Source organism: Monodelphis domestica, chromosome 4 (assembly GCF_027887165.1).
Source record: "Monodelphis domestica isolate mMonDom1 chromosome 4, mMonDom1.pri, whole genome shotgun sequence".
Taxonomy (NCBI): domain Eukaryota; kingdom Metazoa; phylum Chordata; class Mammalia; order Didelphimorphia; family Didelphidae; genus Monodelphis; species Monodelphis domestica.
Window position 1 is genome coordinate 427,952,985 of NC_077230.1, and position 24,095 is coordinate 427,977,079.

Genomic DNA, 24,095 nt, shown 5'->3' on the forward strand with positions numbered 1-24,095 from the left:
TTTGGCGATATCTGGGCCATCTGGAAGAAAGAGAAGGATTCCATATTGAGATTATGGCAGAAATAAGGGGGCATCTCCTAGTCTATAACCCATCACCAAGAACCACTGTGTCTCCCTGATCCTCCTTTGAGCTGGGAAATTCACAACTCATCTTCTACTTTTCCAGTGTGGATCTGAACTTGGAAGATCTTAGGGCTTTCTCCAGTTCAGCACCCTGGATGGCCACCCTCCACCAGAACACATGACAAGGCCAATTTGGGCTCCCTAAAGATGAAAGGGGTTGGGAGCTTCAGAGCCTAGCTCTTTAGCTCTCTGAGGAGGGATGGAATTAGCCTGGCCTCTAGGAACACACCACCAAGCTATAAGCAGTCACCATATAGGAAGAACAAATTTACTCACAGGCAACATCCAGTGTGAATGGATCACTCCTATTGCGATAAAAAGGGTTCTCGATTTCACACACATAGGGCCCTTTGTTAACTCTTCTTGTGAGATTGCGGAGAGTGAGTGTCCTCCTATCTGGCGACAGCTGTATCCTGCGACCAGCTGGGGCAACTCCGTTTATGAACCACTTGTAAGTGTGAATTTGACCTGTAGCATTGCAGGTCAATGAGAAGTCTTTGGTCTCCACTGCAGTATTGTTGGAGGTGAGAATGGTAGGTTTGGACAGTGGCGCTGTGCAGAGAATAGACAGAAAATGACTGTGTTGGTTCTTTTTCTTACCTTATAACCAAATAAGTGGTTTGGAAGTGGCCTGTTTAAGACCTTGGCAAGGCAGGAGGCCAGAGACCAAAAACCTGTGATTTCAATGGCAAGGACACCCCTTTCTCTGGTGCAGATCACAACTCCTCCAGGCCTTAGGAAAAGTTCAGCTTCAGTTCCTGTGGCTGACAAAGACATTCACATGGAGCCCAAGCCCCGGGTGCTCAGTCTTTCTGGCCTGAGTCAAGTAGGACTGGGGATGACAGACCCCAGACAGAAAAATCTGGGGAGATTTAATTGCATCTATCCAGGAATTCACTGAAGCACTATCACTATTAGAACAACTTGAAGAAGAACCTGAAAAGATTCAAGTTGTAACTTCTATGTGTGACATACCCACAGATATACCACAAGGGGTGTTTGCAAAATATCAAAATGATATGAGTTAGATTAAATCTATTACTCCTGTTAGGATTGAGGTCAGGGAAGGAATACCATCTAAGATACCACAATACAAATTGAGTAGAGAAGTGAGAGAAGAGATAACACCTATCATAAATAGTTTGCTTGAGCAAGGTATATTGAGACCTATGGTATCTGAATACATTTACCCAATATTAGCTATTAAAAAGAATAAGCTAAATGAAGATGGAACTCCTGCCTGGAGATTTGTGATGGATTTAAGGGCTGTGAATAATTTTATATGAAAAAAAAACACACTATAACACCATCTCCAGACAATATCACAACTCAAATACCTTCAGAGTCTAGGTGGTACACAGTGTTGGACCTGAGCAACGCTTGCTTCACTATACTGTTGCACCTTGATTCTCAAAATATTTTTGCTTTCCAATGGAGACAAACCCAGCTGTGCTATGCAAGATTAGTGCAAGGATGTTGCGAGTCTGCTTCAATATTTTGTCAACTGTTGCAGAGAGATCTAGCTACCATAACTTTCAAACATAGCAGATTGATACACTATGTGGATGATTTGTTGCTAGCATCTCCTGACCCTAAAACATGTTTGGAAGATTCAAAGAAATTATTGAGAGAACCTTATAAGAGGGGACATAAAGTTTTTAAAAAGAAGATTCAATGGGTCCTACCAACAGTTGAATATTTAGGATTAGTCCTGGAGGGGGACACCAGGAAAATATCTAATAAAAGGAGGGCAGACATACAGAAGCTAGGCACCCCTAGAACTAAGAAAGAACTTAAGAGCTTTTCTGGCGGTTGCTGGTTTCTCAAGGCAGTACATAGTAGGATATTCTCATATTTCCAAGTGCTTGATTGATATGACAAAGAAAGATATTAAAGAACCATTGCAATTAAATAAAGAACATTTACATGCTTTGTCACAGTTGAGAGGAGCTATTTTATCAGTTCCAATTTTGGGAATACTTGATTATATGAAAGAATTCCACTTGTATGTCCATGAAGCAAAAGGTGTTGCTTCTGGAATATTAGCACAGTATTTTGGGTTAAATCTGAGGGCTATTGCATTTTACAGTCCTATCCTTGACACGGTTGCACAAGGAATGGTTCATTGCCTCAGGAGCTTAGTAGCTACAGCTCTAATGGTCAAGAAGTCATATGATATAGTACTAGGATGTAAATTGCATGTGTATTCCGCACATCAAATTGAAAAACTGTTATGGTCGCAGAATATGCATTCATTCACCGATGCAAGAATATCCCAGTATGAAGTCATTTTGTTAGGCAATTATAACATCACAATTCATAGATATGCACCATCGAACCCAGAAACTCTGATCCCTGATTTGCCAATGGATGGAGAAGTATTGCATGATTGGGATCAGATAGTGGAACTCATGCATAGGCCAAATGAATGCCTTAAAGATACACCTCTTATGGATCCAGAAATAGAGTTATACATGGATGAATCCTCTTATGTTCATGATGGGAGAAAATTCACAGGGGCAGCAGTTGTTGACAATGACAAAACTCTTTGGCATGCATCACTGCCAAGCCATGTCGGCGCTTAGGGAGGATCATGGCCCTAGAATTAGCTAGAGGGAAAAGAGTTAATATTTTTCTGGATTCACAATATGCTTTCTCCACGGTGCATTGGTCATCATACATATGGTAAAACAGAGGGCATAAAACTTCAGCTGGGAAACCAATTGCATATCGCAATCTGATAGATCATATCATAAGTGCTGTAGACTTTCCTAAAGAGGTGGCCATAATCCATTTTAAGGCACACACTCATGGGAAGGACAGAATACCCCTAGGGAATGACTGAGCAGGCACATCATCAAAGTACGCTGCTAGGTTCGATCCTCACCATGTGCTGAATTTCTCTCTGATCAAAAGGCAGGATCTCACTGAAGCCTAGGATGGAGAAGAGATGCAGTCATGGAAAGAGCAGCTAGGTACTAAACTAATCAAGGGTGTCTGGATTGCTCAAGGGGGTAAACCTATTCTCCCTAAAAAGTTATATCAACATCTATGCACTGTAAGTCATGCAGAAGGACATTATGGAGTGCAAGGGATTCTGGATACCATAAAGAGATATTGGACAGCACCAGGAATTACAAAAAATACCATTAGCACTTGTCAGGCATGTGAAACATGCAAGAGATATAATCAAGGACATTTTAAGAGTGCTGCATTGGGAAGCAGACCACTCAGCTATATGCTTTTTCAGTGTATTCAAATTGATTATATCAACATGCCTAGAGACAAGGGATACAAATATGCATTGGTGATTATGGATAAATTGACTAGATGGGTTGAGGCATGTCCATCCAAGAAAAGTGACACTGCTACGGTAGTGAGATTTCTATTAAAGGAGATTATACCTAGACATGGCATTCCTGATACCATAGATTCGGACAAGGGGTCTCACTTTACTTCCCAGATTCTAAAAGTAATCTACAAGAATTTAGGGATTAAGTGCAATTACCATTCAGTATATCGACCCCAAGGTTCCAGGCAGGTCAAGCGTATGAACAAAGAACTGAAAACATAAATAGGCAAACTCTGTTCAGAAACACATTTAAAATGGACAGATGTTTTGCCTCTTGATTTGTTCAATATTAGAACCAGGCTTAGGACTGACCTGCATTATATCACCTTTTGAAATGCTACATGGTCGGCCACTTTGGCATGGTAGGACAGTAAGACCACCTTACTTGTCCATCTTAAGAGGGGAATGTGTTCTTCATGAATACTTAAAACAGATACAACGTAGGATTGAAGAACTAAGGAAACTGGGTTTGCTTGGGCAAAGAATACCACTAGATTTTTCATTGCATGAGATAAAACCAGGTGATAAGGTATATGTCAAGAACCTTAATAGAGAATCTCCTACAGAATCAAGATGGATCAGACCAACTAAGGTCATAATGACAATCCCAACATCTATAAAGGTTGATCAAAGAGATCCATAGTTCCATACTTCACATGTGAAATTGCATCACACCCATAATGTTGATTAGCTCTGGGAATATAATCAATAAGCAATGACCGTCCCTACTGACAACACATGAAAGGACATGACTACTTGCCACCAGAATACAGACAAGAGAGTCCTACATATGTTAACATGATTAAGTGATAGCACCCCTGGAGCAAATGCAGCCAGTGTTGCAGCCAAAAGAATAGCATTAGAAGCCTTAGAAAAAGCCTCGATATATTTCTATACAAAGTCTCTGCCAAGAACTAAGTACAGTAAACATTCAATAAATCTTCTAGTGAAAAGTGAAACAAGAATTAGCAAACTTGAAATCACTATTTTTAACAAAATCCTGAGAACCTATGCATAATGGTCACACCCATCTGTGAAAAAACATATGTAGACCTTACTTGCTTTTCACGAAGGTATACATATGCAAAGCTTATCTCCATGCACGAAGAGAATACATGTAAATCTTACCTGCAGACATAAAGATTGATAAATTCTGACAAACATTCATGAAGATTTCAACTTACTTCCATGCAAATATACTTTTCACTCTTATTTGTACACACATAAAAATGTCACATGCATACATGTTTGTGGTTTGTTCGTGTGTTCTGGGTTCCTGATTGATTATTCCAGTGGATCCTGATTTGAAGACCACATCTTCAATCAAGACTGGAAGATGGCAACTGGCATGCAGACCAGACAGAGGACCAGAGCGTAAGAAAGATTTTATGCAAACATCGTTAAAGGACATGGTAGGACTATGGAACTTTGGAATTTTGGAACTTTTGATCATGAGGGTATGTAAGAATGCATAATACATGTTACCTCACATATATGCACATATATGCACACATCCTACATAGAATACACTTTAGTAAGATAACTCATAGAATGGGTAAGTACAAAACATGCATAGTGGCATAACAAAAGACACATTGATACAAATTTCTGTGGAAAATTCAAAGATTTCTTTTCTGTATGAGTTTGCACAGAAATATAGTATGATGTACATATGTCAATGTGTATGGATCCTATGTACACATGTAAATTACTATTGACTAATGAGCTAACTTTATTTGAGTAATTTATTAATATTCTAACTACTAACATTAGTGACAGCCTAGTGAATTTGTTTAAGTCTTAGGAAAGTAGACATAGAAGTTCTGAAGTATAGAATTTACATTGCATTATGATTGTAGGTTAGCATTTGTTAATGATAGTAAACTTTTCTTAGTGACTGTATAGACATTAGGAATTAGGACATTTGCATATTCTTAATGTTAGTGAAATTGTTGGATTGATTTGACAAATGTTACAGGATTTGTTATGTGAAACTATATTCATGTAAATCCCTTACCTAAACCATTTTCCTATACGATTCTTAGCTTAACATCTATGTAGATAGAATAGTTAAGTTAGGATTTTTTTATCTGGGGGTGGCTAAGGGAATACTTAAGATAGCACAGGGTGAAGAATAGATAGATAGAATTAATAAGTGTAAGTATCATTGAAAAATGCAAGTTGATTTTTTTGGAGAATAAAAGGGGGGATTGTGGAAGAGGCATGAAGAAAGAGAGGATTTGCAGGACAAGCCAAGCATGCAGACCAAACTGGGGACATGATCTGCAAAATCAAGGTGAAGATTCCAAAAGGAATGTTCCCAGGAGGAGGCAGTTGGGAGCCTGGAAAGAGGAGAGAAACTGGGACTTTGGGGTTCTCTCTGGGAGTGACTGACCAAGAGAGAAATCTCTTCTCTGGATTCCTGATCAAGAGAGCCTGGCTTTTCCTGACTTAGGCAGAGAGAAAGACCTTTGTGGTTTTTTGAAAGAGTCTGGACTTGAATTACTCAAGCAGAGATTATCTGACTGGAGAAGGAAGATTTAACAGTTATCTTCCATCTCTCTGGCTGTAGCCAGAGTGTCACAATTGTGACTAGACTGACATTTCCTAAACCCTTCTTAATTCTCCTTGTAGGTTAGGGACAAACTTCATCCCTCTCACCTCAATCCACATTCTGTTTGTTACCAATAAACCCTTTACCTGAGAAAAGAAGAGTAAAGAATATTTCTCTGAAATCGCATAGTTCCCCTGGGTTACTTAGAAGGTGGCTGACTAAGACCAGGGGAGTGGAAAGGGTAGCAGGAGGACTTCAGGTGGAAGACTGGGAGGTGAGGGGTGGAGAGTAGAAAATAGTTTGATTTATTAGCCTTTAGTGATCTTTAGGCAGCTCCAGAGTAATCCCCTCTAGCAGTATCTATCTATCTAGTCTTATCTCTCATCTATCTCCATTATAACTAGGCAACCTCAGGTGTCCCCTTGTAGCAGCTCTCTAGTCACAAGCCAGAATATCCAGTTACCACAACCAGAAATATTTACACAGATTATCTCTTATATTACAAAATGGACTGGTGGGGAGGGAAGCAGTATAAGGGATGGAGAGGGTTGGGAGGTAGTTTTAAAAGACTTCCAAAAATAAGGAGGGAAATAAGAAGGGATGGGGTAGAAAGGGTAGTGAAATAAGGGTGGAAACTAGGAGGGCTGATTAAAAGTAGATTATAGAAGGAAATAGTGAACGAAGAAAATGCAGAACTACAAGTAGAAAGCAAAATGTTGGGAAATACATATCTGGTAATCATAACTCTGAATGTGAATGGAATGAACAAATCCATAAAACACAAGCAAATAGTAGAGTGGATTAGAATCCAAAACCCTACCATATGCTGTCTACAAGAAACACACATGAGGAAGATAGATACGCATAGGGTGAAAGTAAGAGGATGGAGCCAAATCTATTGGGCATCAACTGATAAAAAGAAGGCAGGAGTCGCAATCATGATATCTGACAAAGCCAAAGCAAAAATAAATCTAGTTAAAAGAGATAGGGAAGGTAATTACATCCAGATGAAAGGCAGTATAGACAACGAGGAAATATCAGTACTCAACATATATGCACCAAATGGCATAGTATCCAAATTTCTAAAGCAGAAACTAGTGGAGCTCAAGGATGAAATAGATAGGAAAACTATACTAGTGGGAGACCTGAACCTTCCTCTATCTGAACTAGATAAATCAAAACAAAAAATAAATGAGAAAGAGGTAAGAAAAGTGAATGAAATCCTAGAAAAATTAGAGTTAGTAGACATGTGGAGAAAAATAAATGGGGGCAAAAAGGAATACACATTCTTTTCAGCAGCACATGATACATTCACAAAAATTGACTATGTATTAGGGCACAAAAAAATTGCAAACAAGTACAAAAGAGCAGAAATAATAAATGCAACCTTCTCAGATCACAATGCAATGAAAATAATAATTAGTAAGGGTACATGGAGAGGTAAATCAAAAATTAATTGGAAATTAAACAATACGAGTCTCCAAAACTGGTTAGTCAAAGAACAAATCATAGAAACAATTAATTTCATTGAAGAAAATGACAATGGTGAGACATCCTTTCAAAACCTATGGGATGCAGCCAAAGCAGTACTCAGGGGGAAATTTATATCCTTGAGTTCATATATTAACAAATTAGGGAGGGCAGAGGTCAATGAATTGGGCATGCAAATTAAAAAAAAACTAGAAAGTGAACATATTAAAAATCCTCAGATGAAGACTAAATTAGAGATCCTAAAAATAAAAGGAGAAATTAGTAAAATTGAAAGTCAAAGGACTGTTGATTTAATAAATAAGACTAGAAGCTGATACTTTGAAAAAACAAAATACACAAAGTACTAGACCATCTAATTTAAAAAAGGAAAGAAGAAAACCAAATTGACAGCATCCAAGATGAAAAGGGAGACCTCACCTCTAATGAAGAGGAAATTAAGGCAATCATTAAAAGAATCATTATGCCCAATTATATGGCAGCAAATGTGGCAATCTAGGTGATATGGATGAATACTTAGAAAAATATAAATTACCTAGACTAACAGAGGAAGAAATTGGTTACCTAGACAACCCCACATCAGAAAAATATTGAACAAGCCATCAAATAATTTCCTAAGTAAAATCCCCAGGTCCAGAAGGATTCACAAATGAATTCTATCAAACATTCAAAAAACAACGTATCCCAATATTATACAAACTATTTGGCAGAATAAGCAAAGAAGGAGTTCTACCAAATTCATTTTACGACACAAATATGGTACTGATCCCCAAACCAGGCAGGTCAAAAACAGAGAAAGAAACATATAGATGAATCTCGCTAATGAATATAGATGCAAAACTCTTAAATAGGATCCTAGCAAAAATACTCCATCCAGTCATCACAAGGGTTATTCACTATGACCAGGTAGGATTCATACCAGGAATGCAAGAATGGTTCAATATTAGGAAAATATGAATCTTAAAACTGCTCAGACTCTACCTTGGAACATTTGGTTAAGGCTATTCCCCATTTAAAAATGGAGGTACTTGATCAGGAATGTACTGGGAATTTTAACATTACTCCACCCATACTTAGGCATACTTTAGGGGAAGATAAAGTTGTAAAACTCCTTACTGGAACAATGAAAAAGTCCCTAATTCATACTTACAGTGAGTCCAAAACCTTAAGCTAGGTCTATTTTTTGATCTAATACAAAAAGGTACTAAGTTCCTATAAAGGTTAAATTAATCAGTAAAAGGTCAAGCAACTTACAAAAGGAAAGCATAACAAAAGAGGTGTGAAGTTTTAGTCTACTCAGAGAAGGTGATAACAAAAGAATATGTGAATTAAGAATGGTAAGTCCTGTGGAAAGCATCTACTGTGATTAGTAGATGTGAAAATTTAGGGGAGCTGACATAAGAGAAATTTTTCTTTAAAAGGAGATGGTTCTCTCAACTTAGGAGTTAGTTGGATCTCAGACTCGTTGGAGTAGCTGGGTCTCTGAACTTAGTTGGAATCTTGCTTGGAACAAAATCTTGTGGTGAGTGGATAAAAGACTGACTTAGTTTTCTCTCTTAAAGAGAAAGGCCTAGGCCATTTGGCCTAGGCCCTAGGCCTTTTCCTACTATTTCCTCTTACTCTGTCTCTCCTTTCCCTTAATTCCTTCATTCATTTTAATTAAAATCTCTATAAAACCCAATTGACTTGGGTATTTCATATTTGGGGTTTTTCCCATGGCAACAACTTATTTTTGATATAAAATCAAGACACTAAAATTATTTCTACAGTTTTGGCAATTCACAGTCTTGAACCCACATTTTCATGGTAACAAAAACCATCCACATAACTGACCACGTTAACAAGCAAACCAATAAAAATCACATGGTTATCTCAAAAGATGCAGAAAAAGCCTTTGATAAAATACAGCACCCATTTCTATTGAAAACACTAGAAAGTATAGGATAGAAGGGCCTTTCCTAAAAATAAAAAACAGTATAGATCTCAAATCATCAGCAACATCATCTGCAATGGAGATAAACTAGAAGCATTCCCAATAAGATCAGGAGTGAAACATGGATGCCCATTATCATTTCTATTATTTAACATTATACTAGAAACACTAACAGTAGCAATTAGAGAAGAAAAAGAAATTGAAGGCATTAAATTGGCAATGAGTAGACCAAGCTATCACTTTTTGCAGATGATATGATGGTCTACCTTAAGTATCCTAGAGAATCAACCAAAAACCTAGTTGAAATAATCAACAACTTTACCAAAGTTGCAGGATACAAAATAAACCCACATAAGTCATCAACATTTCTCTATATATCTCCAACACATCTCAGCAGCAAGAATTAGAAAGAGAAATACCATTTAAAATCACCTTAGACAATATAAAATACTTAGGAATCTATCTGCTGAGATAAACACAGGAACTTTATGAACACAACTAAAACACACTCTCCACACAATTAAAAATAGATCTAAACAATTGGAAAATCATTGGTTGCTCATGGGTAGGATAAGCTAACATAATCAAAATGACAATCCTGCCCAAATTAATTTACTTATTTAGTTCCATACCCAAAAAAATTTTTTTACTGAGTTAGAAAAAAAACATAAAATTCATTTGGAAGAACAAAAGATCAAAGATATCCAGGGAAATCATGAAAAAAAAAATGCAAAGAAAGGAGCACTTGCAGTCGTAGATCTAAAACTATATTATAAAGCAGGGGTCATCAAAACAAGTTGGTACTGGCTAAGAGACAGAAAGTAGGATCAATGGAATAGACTAGGGGTAAATGACCTCAGCAAGACAGTCTATGATAAGTCCAAAGTTCCCAGTTTTGGGGACCAAAACCCACTATTTGATAAAAACTGCTGGCAAAATTGGAAGACTGTATGGGAGAGATTAGGTTTAGATCAACATCTCACACTCTACACCAAGGTAAACTCAGAATGGGTGAATGACCTGAATATAAAGAAGGAAACTATAAGTAAATTAGGTGCACACAGAATAGTATATTTGTCAGATTTTTGGGAAAGGAAAGGCTTTAAAACCAAGTAAGAGCTAGAAAAAATCACAAAATGTAAAATCAATAATTTTGATTACATCAAGTTAAAAAGTTTTTGTACAAACAAAACTTATGCATCCAAAATTATAATGGAAGCAACAAATTGGGAAAAAATCTTCATTACAAAAACCTCTGACAAAGGACTAATTACTCAAATTTATAAAGAGCTAAATCAATTGTACAAAAAATCAAGCCATTCTCCAATTGATAAATGGGCAAGGAACATGAGTAAGCATCTTCCATATGAAGAAATCAAAACTATTATTAAGCACATGAAAAAGTTTTCTATATCACTTACAATCAGAGAAATGCAAATCAAAACAACTCTGAGTTATCAACTCACACCTAGCATATTGGCTCATATGACAGCAAAGCAAAGTAATGAATGCTGGTGGGGGTGTGGCAAAGTTGGGGCATTAATGCATTGCTGATGGAGTTGTGAATTGATCCAACCATTCTAGAGGGCAATTTGGAACTATGCCCAAAGGGCATTAAAGAACAGTCAGCAGTGATTCTGAACAACTTGGAGGAATCTACGAGAAAAAAACACTATCCACATTCAGAGGAAACACTATGGGAGTAAAAACACCCAAGAAAAACAACTGCTTGAATACATGGGATGAAGGGATATGGTTGGGGATGTAGACTCTAAATTAACATCCTTGTGCAAACAACAACATGGAAATAGGTTCTGATCAAGGACACAAGTAAGACCCAATGAAATTGAACATCAGCTGTGGGAAGGGTAGGTAGAGGGGAGGGAGGGAAATAAAGAGATTATTGTAACCAAAAAAAATTAAATTAATAAAAAAAGAAACGATAAACAAGGGGCAGCTGGGTAGCTCAGTGCATTGAGAACTAGGACTAGAGATGGGAGGTCCTGGGTTCAAATCTGGAAGAAATATACACAGTAACAGCAATATTGTACAAGGATCATCTGTGAAAACTTGGCTACTCTCAGTAATGTAATAATCTGGGACAATCCTGAAAGATTTATGACAGGGAATGTTATCCACTTCCAGAGAAAAAAACTATTGGAGTTTCCTTTCATATTAGTATATTTGTGGTTTTATTTTGGAATTTGGTTACGTATAAATGTGCTCTTACTACAATGTCCCAAATGGAGTGTTTTGTACAACAATAAAAATACAAAAGAAAAATTAAGGAAAAAAGAATTAGTAGAACATTAATGGTCATGATTTACCAAGCTCTTTACAGATATTATTCCATTTGATCCCAAGTCACTCAAAGAAACACTGAACAGAATGAGTTCAAAAACAGAAACTTCAGATTTCTCTGAATTAATGCAGAATGAAGTGAGTAGAACCAAGAGGGTGATTTATACAATAACTACAGTGTTCCGAAGTCAAAGAACTTTGAAAAACTTGGGACCTCTGATCAATGCAGTGGCTAACAAGGATTGCAGAAAACCCATGATAATGGGTTACTCACTTCCTACAAAAACCTACAGACTTCCTTTGAAATCAGCTGCCTCACTTCAGAAATGGGATGCAGTCAGGGTGTATGTTGCAACAGATATTTTTTGAGCATCAGAATTTGTTTTCCTTGATTGTCAATGTGGCATCATAGGTGTATTTTAATCTTGAAACAATTATTAATATATCAATAGTGCAACCTATATTCTTATATACCAGATTCATGGGCAAGTAGTTCTTGATCATTGTATTTAATAGGTACTGGATTAATTCTGACCACTCTCCAAATCTACAGTCCAAAAGTCAGAAGAATTCCTGGGTAGGCTGCCACAGGGTCCTGGTTCCCACCTTGTCAGACCAGATTCCATACCAGGTCATATGTTTGAATAAACTCCTCCTCCTTGATCTAATGGTTGTCAGTTAAGCCAATGTTAACTCTTATGCCATGTTACATGATCATTAGCTACCTCCCATTCCCCATTCCTTGATCCTCCAATAAAAGATTGAGGAAATATGTAGTTTACTCTTTCTCTCTCTCTACTAGAATCAGAGGAGCACACATTAAGGCTTTTTAAGCACTGTCTCTGAGTCTTTCTTCTTTTATTATATTCCCTCTTTCTCTATATCCCCTTCACCCATTTTCCCTCAGTTCCTAACTCTCTTTCTCAGGTGTCCACCTAGGAATAGATTAATTCATGGCTACAGGCAGGCACAACTCATACCTGTCCCAAAGATTTTAGTTTTCATTAGTGGTAGAAGGTAGAAGGGGGACAGAAAATAGATTTTAGTTAATTGGAAAAAAAATAAATTAAGAAAAAGATCTTTTCAACCACAGGTGTCAAATACATAGCCTGCAACATTCCCAGGTGCTGCATGAACCAGGGGAAAAGGTAATTGGAAAATAGTTAACAAAAGAAAATGACAAACAGATAATTATATGATATTTTAAAATGTGAGCTTTAGGCATCCTCATGTACAGATTGAGGCAAATAAAAATCATCCCTCCTCTAAAGTATATGCTGTTGGTGTCTGACTTCCCCAAGGTCACTTCCCCACTTCACAATTCTATCTCTCCCCGCTGCTCTCCATTCAGAACATCCCCATAGTCTAGGAGAGGAAGTTGGGATACCCCTAAGGTTTGTAACAATAAAATTGCATGAAATAAAAGGAAACTAAGGCCAGAGATGATCTCTCTATGAACCTGCTGCCCATTAGTGTGATTATGAAACTGAAGGTTTTGTCATCGATACATAGGAAAGTCAGACCAGTGAATTAATTGGGCATCAGGAATTCTACTGTGGACCCAGTTACTGGAGGCTAAAGCCAATCATCCCTTTACATGGATAAGAATCAGGTTTCATAGCAGCCATACTTTCATGTGACTTTTTATGCCACAAAGAGGAAAAATATAGGTGCAATGGTGAATCTCTGTGTGTGAAAGGAGACAAAGTTTACATCCTCCTTTCCATCTCCAGAATATCCCTGCCAAACAGGATCAAGGCCAGCCCTGTTGCATGACCATAGCTTATACTCCAACCAAGAATTAAAAACATTCTGTGGGTCCATAGCACCAAGGGAAAGGGATGGAAGGAAAGATTATGGAGCAGTCATTGAACCTGCAGTCCTAGAAGTTGGGAGAAAAAGAAGGTTGTATGCTACTAGGACAGAAGAGAATAATACAATATCAATAACAAGGATGATGATGACAATTCACATGTTTTTGTGCCTAACATGTAAAAAGTACTTTCCCCACATAAAATCCTATTATATACAGAGCAAATATTATTCACTTTTCCAGATGAAGAAGCTGAGGATGTGAAAGGAGGAGACACACTTACCACACAGATAATAGACAGAGGAGGAATGATTAAATCCAAGTTTCATGATTCTGAGTAGAAGGTTCCTTCTACCACAATGCAATGTGCCATGGGACCACGGAGGCAGAATGTCACTTATGTCTATTTCTCTCCATGTCTATTTCTGCCAGGTGTAAAAAATAGACTCGAATACAGGACTACAATCCCCATGAGCCTTTGCTCCACTTCCCCAGAATGCCTTGTAATCTCACCTGGGCCGAGATCGAGAAGATATTTAAGCAAAAGCTTTTGAAGGGCTCGGCCTTTTGGACTTCCGTTTGGAGCAGAGGCGTCTCTTCCATGATGTGAGATTTTTTGTCTAGGCCTCTGGCCTAGGCACATGTTTCTTACTTGTATATTCTTAATCTTTAACCTTTAATAAACCTCTAAAAAATATAATACTCCTTGCAGAGAGAAACTAATTTCTACCTGCCTCAGTCTCCCCCTCTCCCCTAAATTTTAATCTTTACAGTTTTTGGCGACCACTAGATTGGATGAGAACTTCTCAAAAAAATTTTAGCCTAGAGAATTTTTTTTTAAAGCCAAGGTTCTCCGAGATGCTCTTTAGAAAACCATCTTGATCAGCTCCTGCCTGTGGCCCTCTCCGGCTCCTGCTTCTGCTCCTGGCCTCTCACCTGGTGCCTGAGCTGTGCTCCAGCTCCCAGCCCGACCCACCCCGGCAGTCTGTCTCTCACCCATCTGGCTTCTGACCCCAGCCATCACCCAGATCCTTGGAGCAGATCGCTGAGGACTCATTTCGACCAGCTTGTAACAGTATTGGCCACATGGGCGGAGGGGAGAGACCAGAGGGAAAGGAGACCGGGCAATTTTCCCTTAGGCTAAGCCTCCACGTGGCTGGGGGTATTGGCCACAGGGGTATCAGAGGGGGGAAAGACAGAAAAGACTAAAGAGAAGAAACAGATCTTTTCAAACAGAAACTTAATAGCAATGGGCTGTTTAAAAGGATTTTTGACTCTTCTGGCAGTTTCATTGATTTTACCTGCCTGTCTGGGAGCAGACTCAGCCCAAAGATTCAACTTTAACTTTGGGGAGGAAAATGGGTGGCCCAGCGAACTGGAAGCCAGGCCCAGAGACGGGAGGTCTCTAGTTAAAATCTGGCCTCCGATGCTTCCCAGCTATGGGGCCCTGGACGGATCCCTTGAACCCCGTAGCCTAGCCTTTACTACTCTACCTTCGGACAATAGACATTTAAATGGATAACTAAAAACAAACAAACAAGAAAAAACAACCCAAGGAACTTTGAAGAGACTAAAGGCTCTAAGGCATTTCAGACTCCAATGGTTTATTAAAAAATCTCTGTATTCTATTGCATTTTTTGTTTAAGGTTTAACTTTGTGATTTTAAGTTCATATATTACTGGATTGAATATTATTCTGTGAACTGAAGGTTGATTGAATTTATTTTGAATGTACTGAGTTTTGAAATTCTGTTGTTTTCCCCCTATAACTGTGTTGAACAAATATTGTTGTGAATAAGCCCATATATGAAAAAAAAACAGCTTTTTTCTATTTTGCTGAGGATAGATGGACTTCAGAACTGGTTATAATTGTATTAACAACCTTTGAAAATTTAATGTGCTAAATACCTCAAATGATTTGATTTTAAGGGTTTTTTTAAATATGATTTTTGGAATTTATTTTAACAGTCTGGTTATTTTTGCCTGCCCCTACCACGAGGTAAGGCCCATTCTAGTAGCTGAAGTGAAATGTATTTTATAACCCCCAACCTTCCCACATGTGAATGGAAGTTGGACAGTTAATTTCAGGGCATTTGTACCCTTGGGAAAAGCCTCCAAGAACAAGGAGCACCCCTTTATTTATGCTCTTCAGCTCACTATTTTACTTCTACCAGGATGATATATAGATTTCTTGATTATGTTCTAAACCCAAGATGAGTTTTACTTTGTTTAAAAAAATATGTTTAAATACCAAGGTTGAAGGATTGCTACATTTGTAAAAATTGTGACAAATGTCCATCAATTCATAGGTTTTAAAAATGTCATACAGCAACTTATGTGAAATATGAAAGTGTGTTTGTTTGCTATTGTAATTAATTGGACTATTGAGAATTTTGGGGATATTGATACTACATATTTGTACTACTGTATTTTTAAAGATGAAAAATTGTTAACCTTGGCTCCCGGAACCTTGGCTTATATACTCTGGTTCCCTTTTCTGCCTCTCATAGTGCGGTAACTTTCTGTAGTCCTGGCACTGACTGGGTAAATGCATCATTACTTAGATCATTTTGATTGGGCCTTGATTCAAGGACCTGTTATAGATTTATTTTTCTTCTACTTGGAATTTTTACACATAAGACTTTGATAGTCTATATTTTCATCCAGAAATTTTTCTTTTGGATTTTCTGATGTCTTTTAAATATTTCTTGCCAATTGATTCATATACCTCATACCTCAGCCATGCATCCCTAACTGATTCTGAATCTTTCAATCACCCACAACACGGGGGAATGTAAAAAAATATCATTATTTAAATTGCAAGTTTAAATTCCTTTTGAGAAGAATTTTAGGTAAAGAAGATGCTACGTCTCTGAATCCAGAACTGAACTGTTGGAGAAGCCACCATGAAGAAGCCTCCAGACCACAAGTTGCACAAAATTGAACTTTGGGTGTGGTTGATTGAACATTTATTTGTATGTATACTTTTATGCCAAAGGGGACTGCCCCCTAACGGCTTTTTGTCAATGTGTTCAGAAATTATTGGTTTTATTCTTTTTTCTCTTATCCTCACACTATTGTAATCTTTTAAGTTTATTATGTTTTTATGATCCTTTTGGGGAAAAATTAATTTTTCCACAAATGATCACACGGGGGGATGTAAAAAATAGACTCGAATACAGGACTACAATCCCCATGAGCCTTTGCTCCACTTCCCCAGAATGCCTTGTAATCTCACCTGGGCCGAGATCGAGAAGATATTTAAGCAAAGGCTTTTGAAGGGCTCGGCCTTTTGGACTTCCGTTTGGAGCAGAGGCGTCTCTTCCATGATGTGAGATTTTTTGTCTAGGCCTCTGGCCTAGGCACATGTTTCTTACTTGTATATTCTTAATCTTTAAACTTTAATAAACCTCTAAAAAATATAATACTCCTTGCAGAGAGAAACTAATTTCTACCTGCCTCAGGCTCCCCCTCTCCCCTAAATTTTAATCTTTACACAGGGAAAGAGAGAGCCCAACACAAAGTTGGGGGCCCAATGAAGCTACTCACCATAGATCATAAGAGTCTTGTTTGCAGTGCGCGTCAAGCCAGTAAATGAGTTAGTTGCAATACAGGTATAGTTTCCGATATGATTCAGGGATGTAATAATAGAAAATGAGGCTGAGTTGCTGACAGATTGTCCATTCTGTAACCAAGTGAATTGTGCTGGTGGGTTAGAATCAGCAACACAGCTCAAGGTAACATTTATCCCCGTTGCAAACTGATCGCTTATATGGTCAATTGTGGCAATATCTGGGCCATCTGGGGAAAAAGAAGGATTCCATATTTAGATTATGGCAGAAAAGAAGGGCATCTCCTATTCTGTATCCCATCACCAGGGACCACTGTGATGCTCCTTTGAGCTGGGAAATTCACAGCTCCTCCTCTACTTTTACAGTTTGGATCTGAACTTGGAAGATCTTAGGGCTTTCTCCAGTTCAGCACTCTGGATGGCCACCCTCCACCAGAACACATGACAAGGCCAATCTGGGCTCCCTAAAGATGAAGGGTTTTGGGAACATCAGAGCCTAGCTCTTTAGTTCTCAGAGAAGGGACTGTATTAGCCTGGCCTCTGGGAACACACCACCAGCCTATAAGCATGCACCATATAGGAAGAAGCAATATACTTACAGGCAACATCCAGTGTGAATGGATCACTCCTATTGCTATAAAATGGATTCCGGATTTCACACTCATATGGCCCTTTGTTATCTCTTCTTGTGAGCCTGCTGACAGTGAGTGTCCTCTTATCTGGCGACAGCTGTATCCTGCTACCAGCTGGGGCAACTCCGTTTATGAACCACTGGTAAGCAGGAATTTGGCCTGTAGCCTGGCATGTCAATGAGAAGTCCTTGGTCTCCACTGCAGTAATGTTGGAGGTGACAATGGTAGGTTTGGACAGTGGCGCTGTGCAGAGAATAGACAGAAAATGACTGTGTTGGTTCTTTTTCTTACCTTATAACCAAATAAGTGGTTTGGAAGTGGCCTGTCTAAGACCTTGGCAGGCTGGAGGCCAGACACCAAGAACCTATGATTTCAATAGCAAATCTCCCCCCTTTCTCTGGTGCAGATCTCATCTCCTCCAGGCCTTAGGAAAAGTTCAGCTTCAGTTCCTGTGACTGACAAAGACATTCACATGGGGTCCAAGCCCCGGGTGCTCAGTCTTTCTGGGCTGAGGCAAGCAGGACTGGGGATGACAGACCCCTTCATCCAGCACCTGGGCTTGGATTTGAGGCCTTTATAGCTTGGCAGAACCACCAAGAGTTTATGATTCCTTGGCCTGGGCTTTCGAAGCCAGTGTTCCTTACCTTGACAGCTTGATAAGGATATTGGGAGAGGTTGGTGTGGATAGCCTAGGGACAGGCCACAGGGAGACTGTACTCAGAAAGGGAAACATTACTTTAATTCTGAAGAGAAAAGAAAAGGAAAGGCAGAGAGTGGAAATGGATCAGTTAGTATCAGGGAACAAAAGGAAGAGCCTCAGGCTGGGAGTCAGGTCAGACCTGGTTCAAGTCTGGAGATTTCAAACCGACAATAACATCTCTGGTGCCTAGGACATGATTTGTCCACAGGAAGTAGTTCCTACCCTTTACAGAAGATTCTGGAATTCCCTGCTTTGGCCTCTCCCTTTTCCTTAGGTGTTTCCTACCCTATAAGATAAGAATGAGAATGTTGAAGGTGATCTTCAAGCTCAGATATGGTTTTATGCTGGGAATCTAAACTAATGGGGAATAATTTTCCCAGAGTCTTCATGGACCCAAGGAGAGCCCTTTCTTTATCTCTAGTTGGAAGTAAGGCCTTGCCACTGAGAGAGATATGTATGCCAGAGCAATCTCTGGGGCACATGCATGAGGATCGTCAGGCCTCTGTCCTGGGTCATCCATGGCCAGCTGTCTTAAAAATAATTTCCAAATTGATAGTCATAAGTTAGAAATATTTCAGCTTCCTTGACCTTTCTCCTTGTTATTTTGGTAGAGCTTGCACTCCATCCCTGGGTCTCCATTGGGAAGTTTAATGTGAGGAAGAGTGAGCCTCCCATTTGTATCCAGTAAAGCCAAGTGACACTGGCCAGGACAGTGACAAATCTGAGGTCAGCTAGCTACCTTTTGTTGTGGGGGGAGAATATGAAGGAACAGTGAGCATTCTCCTGGGCATGAAGGCCATGGTAGGACTTTTTGGAAGGTGTTTTGGCAGCATCAATAGATACAGTGCCTGACATGACATAGTGACTAGTGGTAGCCTAAGTGGGAGAAAGACCTATGTTCAAATTCTGTCTCAAAATGTTACTGGCTGTGTGTCTTACTAGCAAGTCCCTATCTGTGTCTCAGTCTCCTGATCTGTTAAATGGGTAAAATAATCTCTCAGTCCTAGTGTTATTGGACCAAATGAGAACATATATAGAAGTTCTGTATAAATCCTGAAAATAGCCCAAACAACGGTTCAGAGGAAGGAAAGTACAGAGTGTGAGTCTGAGTACCAAATGTAGACTCATGCTGTCTGAGCACACAATGCATGGCCAGAAGTATCTGAAAGGCCTGATGCCCTTTTGTGAATGGCTAAGGTTTAATGACAGACCAAGAACACTCAAGGATAGTGTGTAGGCAATAGAGAGTCATGAGCAGAGAAGAGACTAGAGCACACACATATTTAATTGAAGGACCAATTGAGGGCACTAGAGATGCTTAGCCCAAAGAAGAGAAGACTTGAGTGGGAGAGGAGACCTGTCTCCATGGACTGGTGGAGTTATAATGGGTTCTGTGCCCCTGCCAGGGGATGTTCAGTGGCTTACATTGATCAGGTGGGGACTATTTTCCTTTCTCTTTACAGCAACATTCAGGTACCCTTTTATCTCTTGTCTATCACAGAACAACCCTTTTTTTAACCCTTACCGTCTGCATTAGAATCAATACTATGTATTGTTTCCAGAGCAAAAGGGCCAGGCAATGGGGGTTAAGTAACTAGCTCAAGGTCACAGAGCCAAACAGGATCCAGTTTTAATGGACTTGACTCCATGATCATTTCTCTTCCAAAAATGATTTGGGATGCCTTGGGGAACTAACTGAGCAGGATTCCTGGCCTGACTCTGCAACAGTGCTGAGACCCATAAACAGGTCCACATCCAACACAATCCCTTCATGGGTGAGGATGGACTCCAACATTTGCCCCTCTATCATCAGATGCAAATCAGGCTGGCTCAATCATCCCTGGCCTCAGATATTCCTCTCTTGCTATTGGTCTCCTTCTGTCCACTAGGTGGAACTACCAGGTGTGACAAGGAAATCACTTTTAAAAGACTGATATATATTAATTTAAGGTCGCCAAGGAATTCAGCTATGTAATTCCTTAATGAAAACTCGTCAGTTGTCAACCTTTTATGGAGTTTTAATTACAAACAGGAGGAAGAAAGGAATTAGAGATAGAGAGATAGAGGGAGAGAGAAAGGGGAGAGAAGGGAATAGAGCTTGAATACCCCTTCTGTTTAGGCTGGGCCAAAAGGCCCAAGCCCTTAGATAGCTGGGGCAATGAAAGGAGATCAGTCCCTATTACTCACGTGACCAAATATGGAGAAACAGTCTCCCGGGCCCACACCTTCAGCTTCATTCAGTGCAAGCTTCTCAGAGCACACAGCAACCACTCAGACAAACTCCTCAATCACCCCCAGTCTTCAGACCCTCCTATCCTTCAGGAAAACCCTCCAAGTTCCCTCCCCTCAGTCCTCACATCTCCCAATCACCTGTCCATCAATTTCCCTGTGCCAATGGAGGCTCTAGCTTAACCCAGGACCACCCAGAGGTCTCTGGCCTTTGCACATGTCTGTTGAAGGTCATATTTTCAAATAATTAAATCTTTGATCCTTTGCTACAGCCCTTTCTAAATCCTGTTAACCTGAGGAGGATAGAGATTGGAATAATTAAATTTTGATCTAGGCTGCAGCCCTTACTCAATCCTGTTAGGACTGAATAGGGTGGAGATTGATTCCAAGTATCTCCATTGTATCAATTCTAAAATCAATCATGACTCAAAGAAATTCCTGTTCTATGCTTTAAGCATAGGTCAAAGTCCTTTCCATTGTTCAGCAAAAGGTTTCTGTCCTAAAGTAATCTTAAGAAGGGAAGAGGAGGAAACTCCCATGCCAATGGGGTTCACATTCCAATAGCCAAGACCCACTATCAATAGGGAATTTTTCAAGTATGAAATTTCCCAATGGTGAAATTTCCAACATTTATAAGTCTAAGAAATTTTGAGGTTTACACAGGACAGGAAGAACTCTGGCTCATAAAAAGTTTCAGATTAGCAGTTGACACCTAATGTGATCTAGGGCATCTTAACCTCTCTAGGGCTGTCTGTGGATACAACTGACTTCAGTTCCCTGGAAAGATCAGGAAATGTCCAATTAAACAGAAAATCCTGAAAATCCAAAGAGAATTTAATAAAATCAAAAGAAAAAATGCAGAATTAAATAAATCTAGGATCTGTTTTTTTTTTTAATAAAAATACAACTAAATAGATGACCCATTGGTTAATTTCATTAAAGAAAGAGGAAAACATAATTACCAAAAGCAAAAATGAAAAGGATGAATGAGTTAGCAATGAAGTTGAAATTAAGGAAATTCTGAGCAATTATTTTGAGCAATTATGTACCAGCCATAACTCAGAAACAAAGAGTCATTGAAGGGTTACATCTAAAAAGCAAATCGGGAAAGGCTTTACAAAGTTATAATTGTGGATTGTCTTATGGCTCAATTAATATGGAAAGGCATAGAATATGTGGTTTCAGGTTTAGGATGGTATCCTCATGAAATCTGGGTACCCATTGCTAAAGATATACTACAGAAATATTTAGTCTTTACTATTAGCATACCCCATTACTATTACCACCTACACTCCACAAGGTTAATTTTCTTTTTTGTCCCAACATCCTGTTGTTTTTCCTAGTGTTCTAAGAGATCTTCCAGTATCAGGACCTAATGTTTATGTTGATGCGAATGCTAGTTATAAGGCAGGAGTATACAAGGAAGGTAGCTACCTGTCATTTTTACCACTCCTTTTTCTTCTACCCAACAAAATGAATTAACAGCTGTTTTGCTAGAATTTTGGTTATTTCAGGAGCCTTTCAACCTCATAATGGACTTTAAATATGTTTTTCAGTCTTTGCAAGGAGTAGAACAAGCTGTCATCAGATCTACTCAAAGCAATGTACAAATGTTATTCTGTAAATTACAAACTGTCATATGACAAAGGACACATCCAGTGTATGCCATGCATGTACGCAGTCATACCAATTTACCTGGACCTATTTTTAAAGGAAATGATATCATAGATCAAGCTTTGATTGCTCAATGTTATCTAACTGATATGCAATTAGCTGAGGAATCCATCATAGATTTCACCAAAATAGTACTTCTTTAGGCCAAATGTTGCAACTCACTAAAGATCAAGCCAGGAGTATTGTGAAAAAGTGTCCTAATTGTGTTCCAAACCATCCCCCAATGTATATTGGTGTGAATCCCAGAGGCTTAAGTAGTACAGATATACGGCAAATGGATGTGACTCACAAACCGTCCTTTGGACGACTTAAATATATCCATGTCACTGTGGATACTTATTCAGGGTTTTTATGGGCTTACTTTTCAGATGCCTGGTCCCCCCAGAACATTTAAAACAGATAATGGACCTGCTTATACTTCCAAACAACTTTTTCTTTTTTGTAAAACTTGGGATATTCAACACCTCACAGGTATCCCATACATTCCACAAGGACAAGCTATTGTGGAGCATAGTAATCAAATACTAAAAATGTTTCTTTTAAAACAAAAAGGGGGAGACAGCACCCCACATCAACGATCGGCAATAACTGTATATACTATAAATAATTTGATCTTTACTTCCAATAATATATCCAGAGCTGAAAATGTTTTCTCTGCATTTTCTTATGAACGAAATTGAGGTACCACTACTCCTGTATTCCCTGCTACAGAAGAAAAATTTGTCATATGGAAAGATGATGATCAATCCTGGCAAGGACCTCACCCAGTGGTCCTGTAAGGCCAAGGCTTTGTTTGTGGCTCCACAGGTAAAGACAGTGTATGGCTCCCTTCCTGCTGAGTTCAAGAGACTGATTGACCATAAAGACAAGGACGAGAAGAGGACTCCGGAAGCCTCACAAGGAGACTCGACTACGTCTCAATAAGATACTGACTCTTCTACTTCTATTCCAGAATTTAAGTACAGCTCCTGGAATAAAGAGATGGGTTTTTTGGGAACAACCACCTTGGGTAGAGTATGTCGGCATGGGACACACTTTACCGTAAGTCATCTTATATACAAAAACTAATTCTGATATTCCTGGCATTTACCATTTTGAGAGACAAGCTAAGGACAATAATCAGGCCAATAATTGTTTGTGTCTTCCAATTGGACTGGACTAGTTGAGGCACCCCCAGTGTGCCTCACACGAGACCATCCTGAATGCCTGCCCCTCAGATCTCTGCAGGCGCATTATTATGGTCATCCTGACCTGTCAGACTCTTTCTGGATAGGATCTTATCGTGTAGACAAAGGGGTAAAATATAAAGGGTACAGCCAACTGCAATATTTAGTTTGGCTAGGGGAATCTTGTGATGGTACTTGGGGACAAGAAATACCTATTTGTCCTTCTGTGATGGAATATGAACAAAGAGACACTGTTAATATGTTTCCTCCCTTGCTATTGTGTAGATCTAAAAGGGCACCATGTATTCATTGGAAAAATATGATTTGGGTATCTTGGCATAACGACACAAGGTGTATTGGAAAGAAACTGGATTCTTATAAATTTCATGAGAGTTTTATAGGAGGATACAGCTTGCCTTTGTGGGTGATGCCCCCAGAGCTAATTGGTTACGTTCTGCTAATTTCATACAGATTTTGATTGATTATGGAAAGACAGCCCTGGCATTGGATAAAGTAAATATGTATCACTATGTTAATGTTTCTAATAATGGAAAAGTCCA

At 39.0% G+C, this 24,095-nt stretch overlaps 1 protein-coding gene across 1 annotated transcript in view; it reads right to left on the bottom strand.

The window, feature by feature from the left end:
- Positions 1 to 391: 391 nt before the first annotated feature.
- Positions 392 to 24,095, bottom strand: part of LOC103102789 (carcinoembryonic antigen-related cell adhesion molecule 5-like) — a 64,183-nt gene continuing 40,479 nt past the window's right edge. The window contains exon 6 of the mRNA XM_056826231.1: positions 392 to 591. Within this exon, the coding sequence (XP_056682209.1) occupies positions 392 to 591 (200 nt within the window). The remainder of the gene's footprint in view (positions 592 to 24,095) is intronic.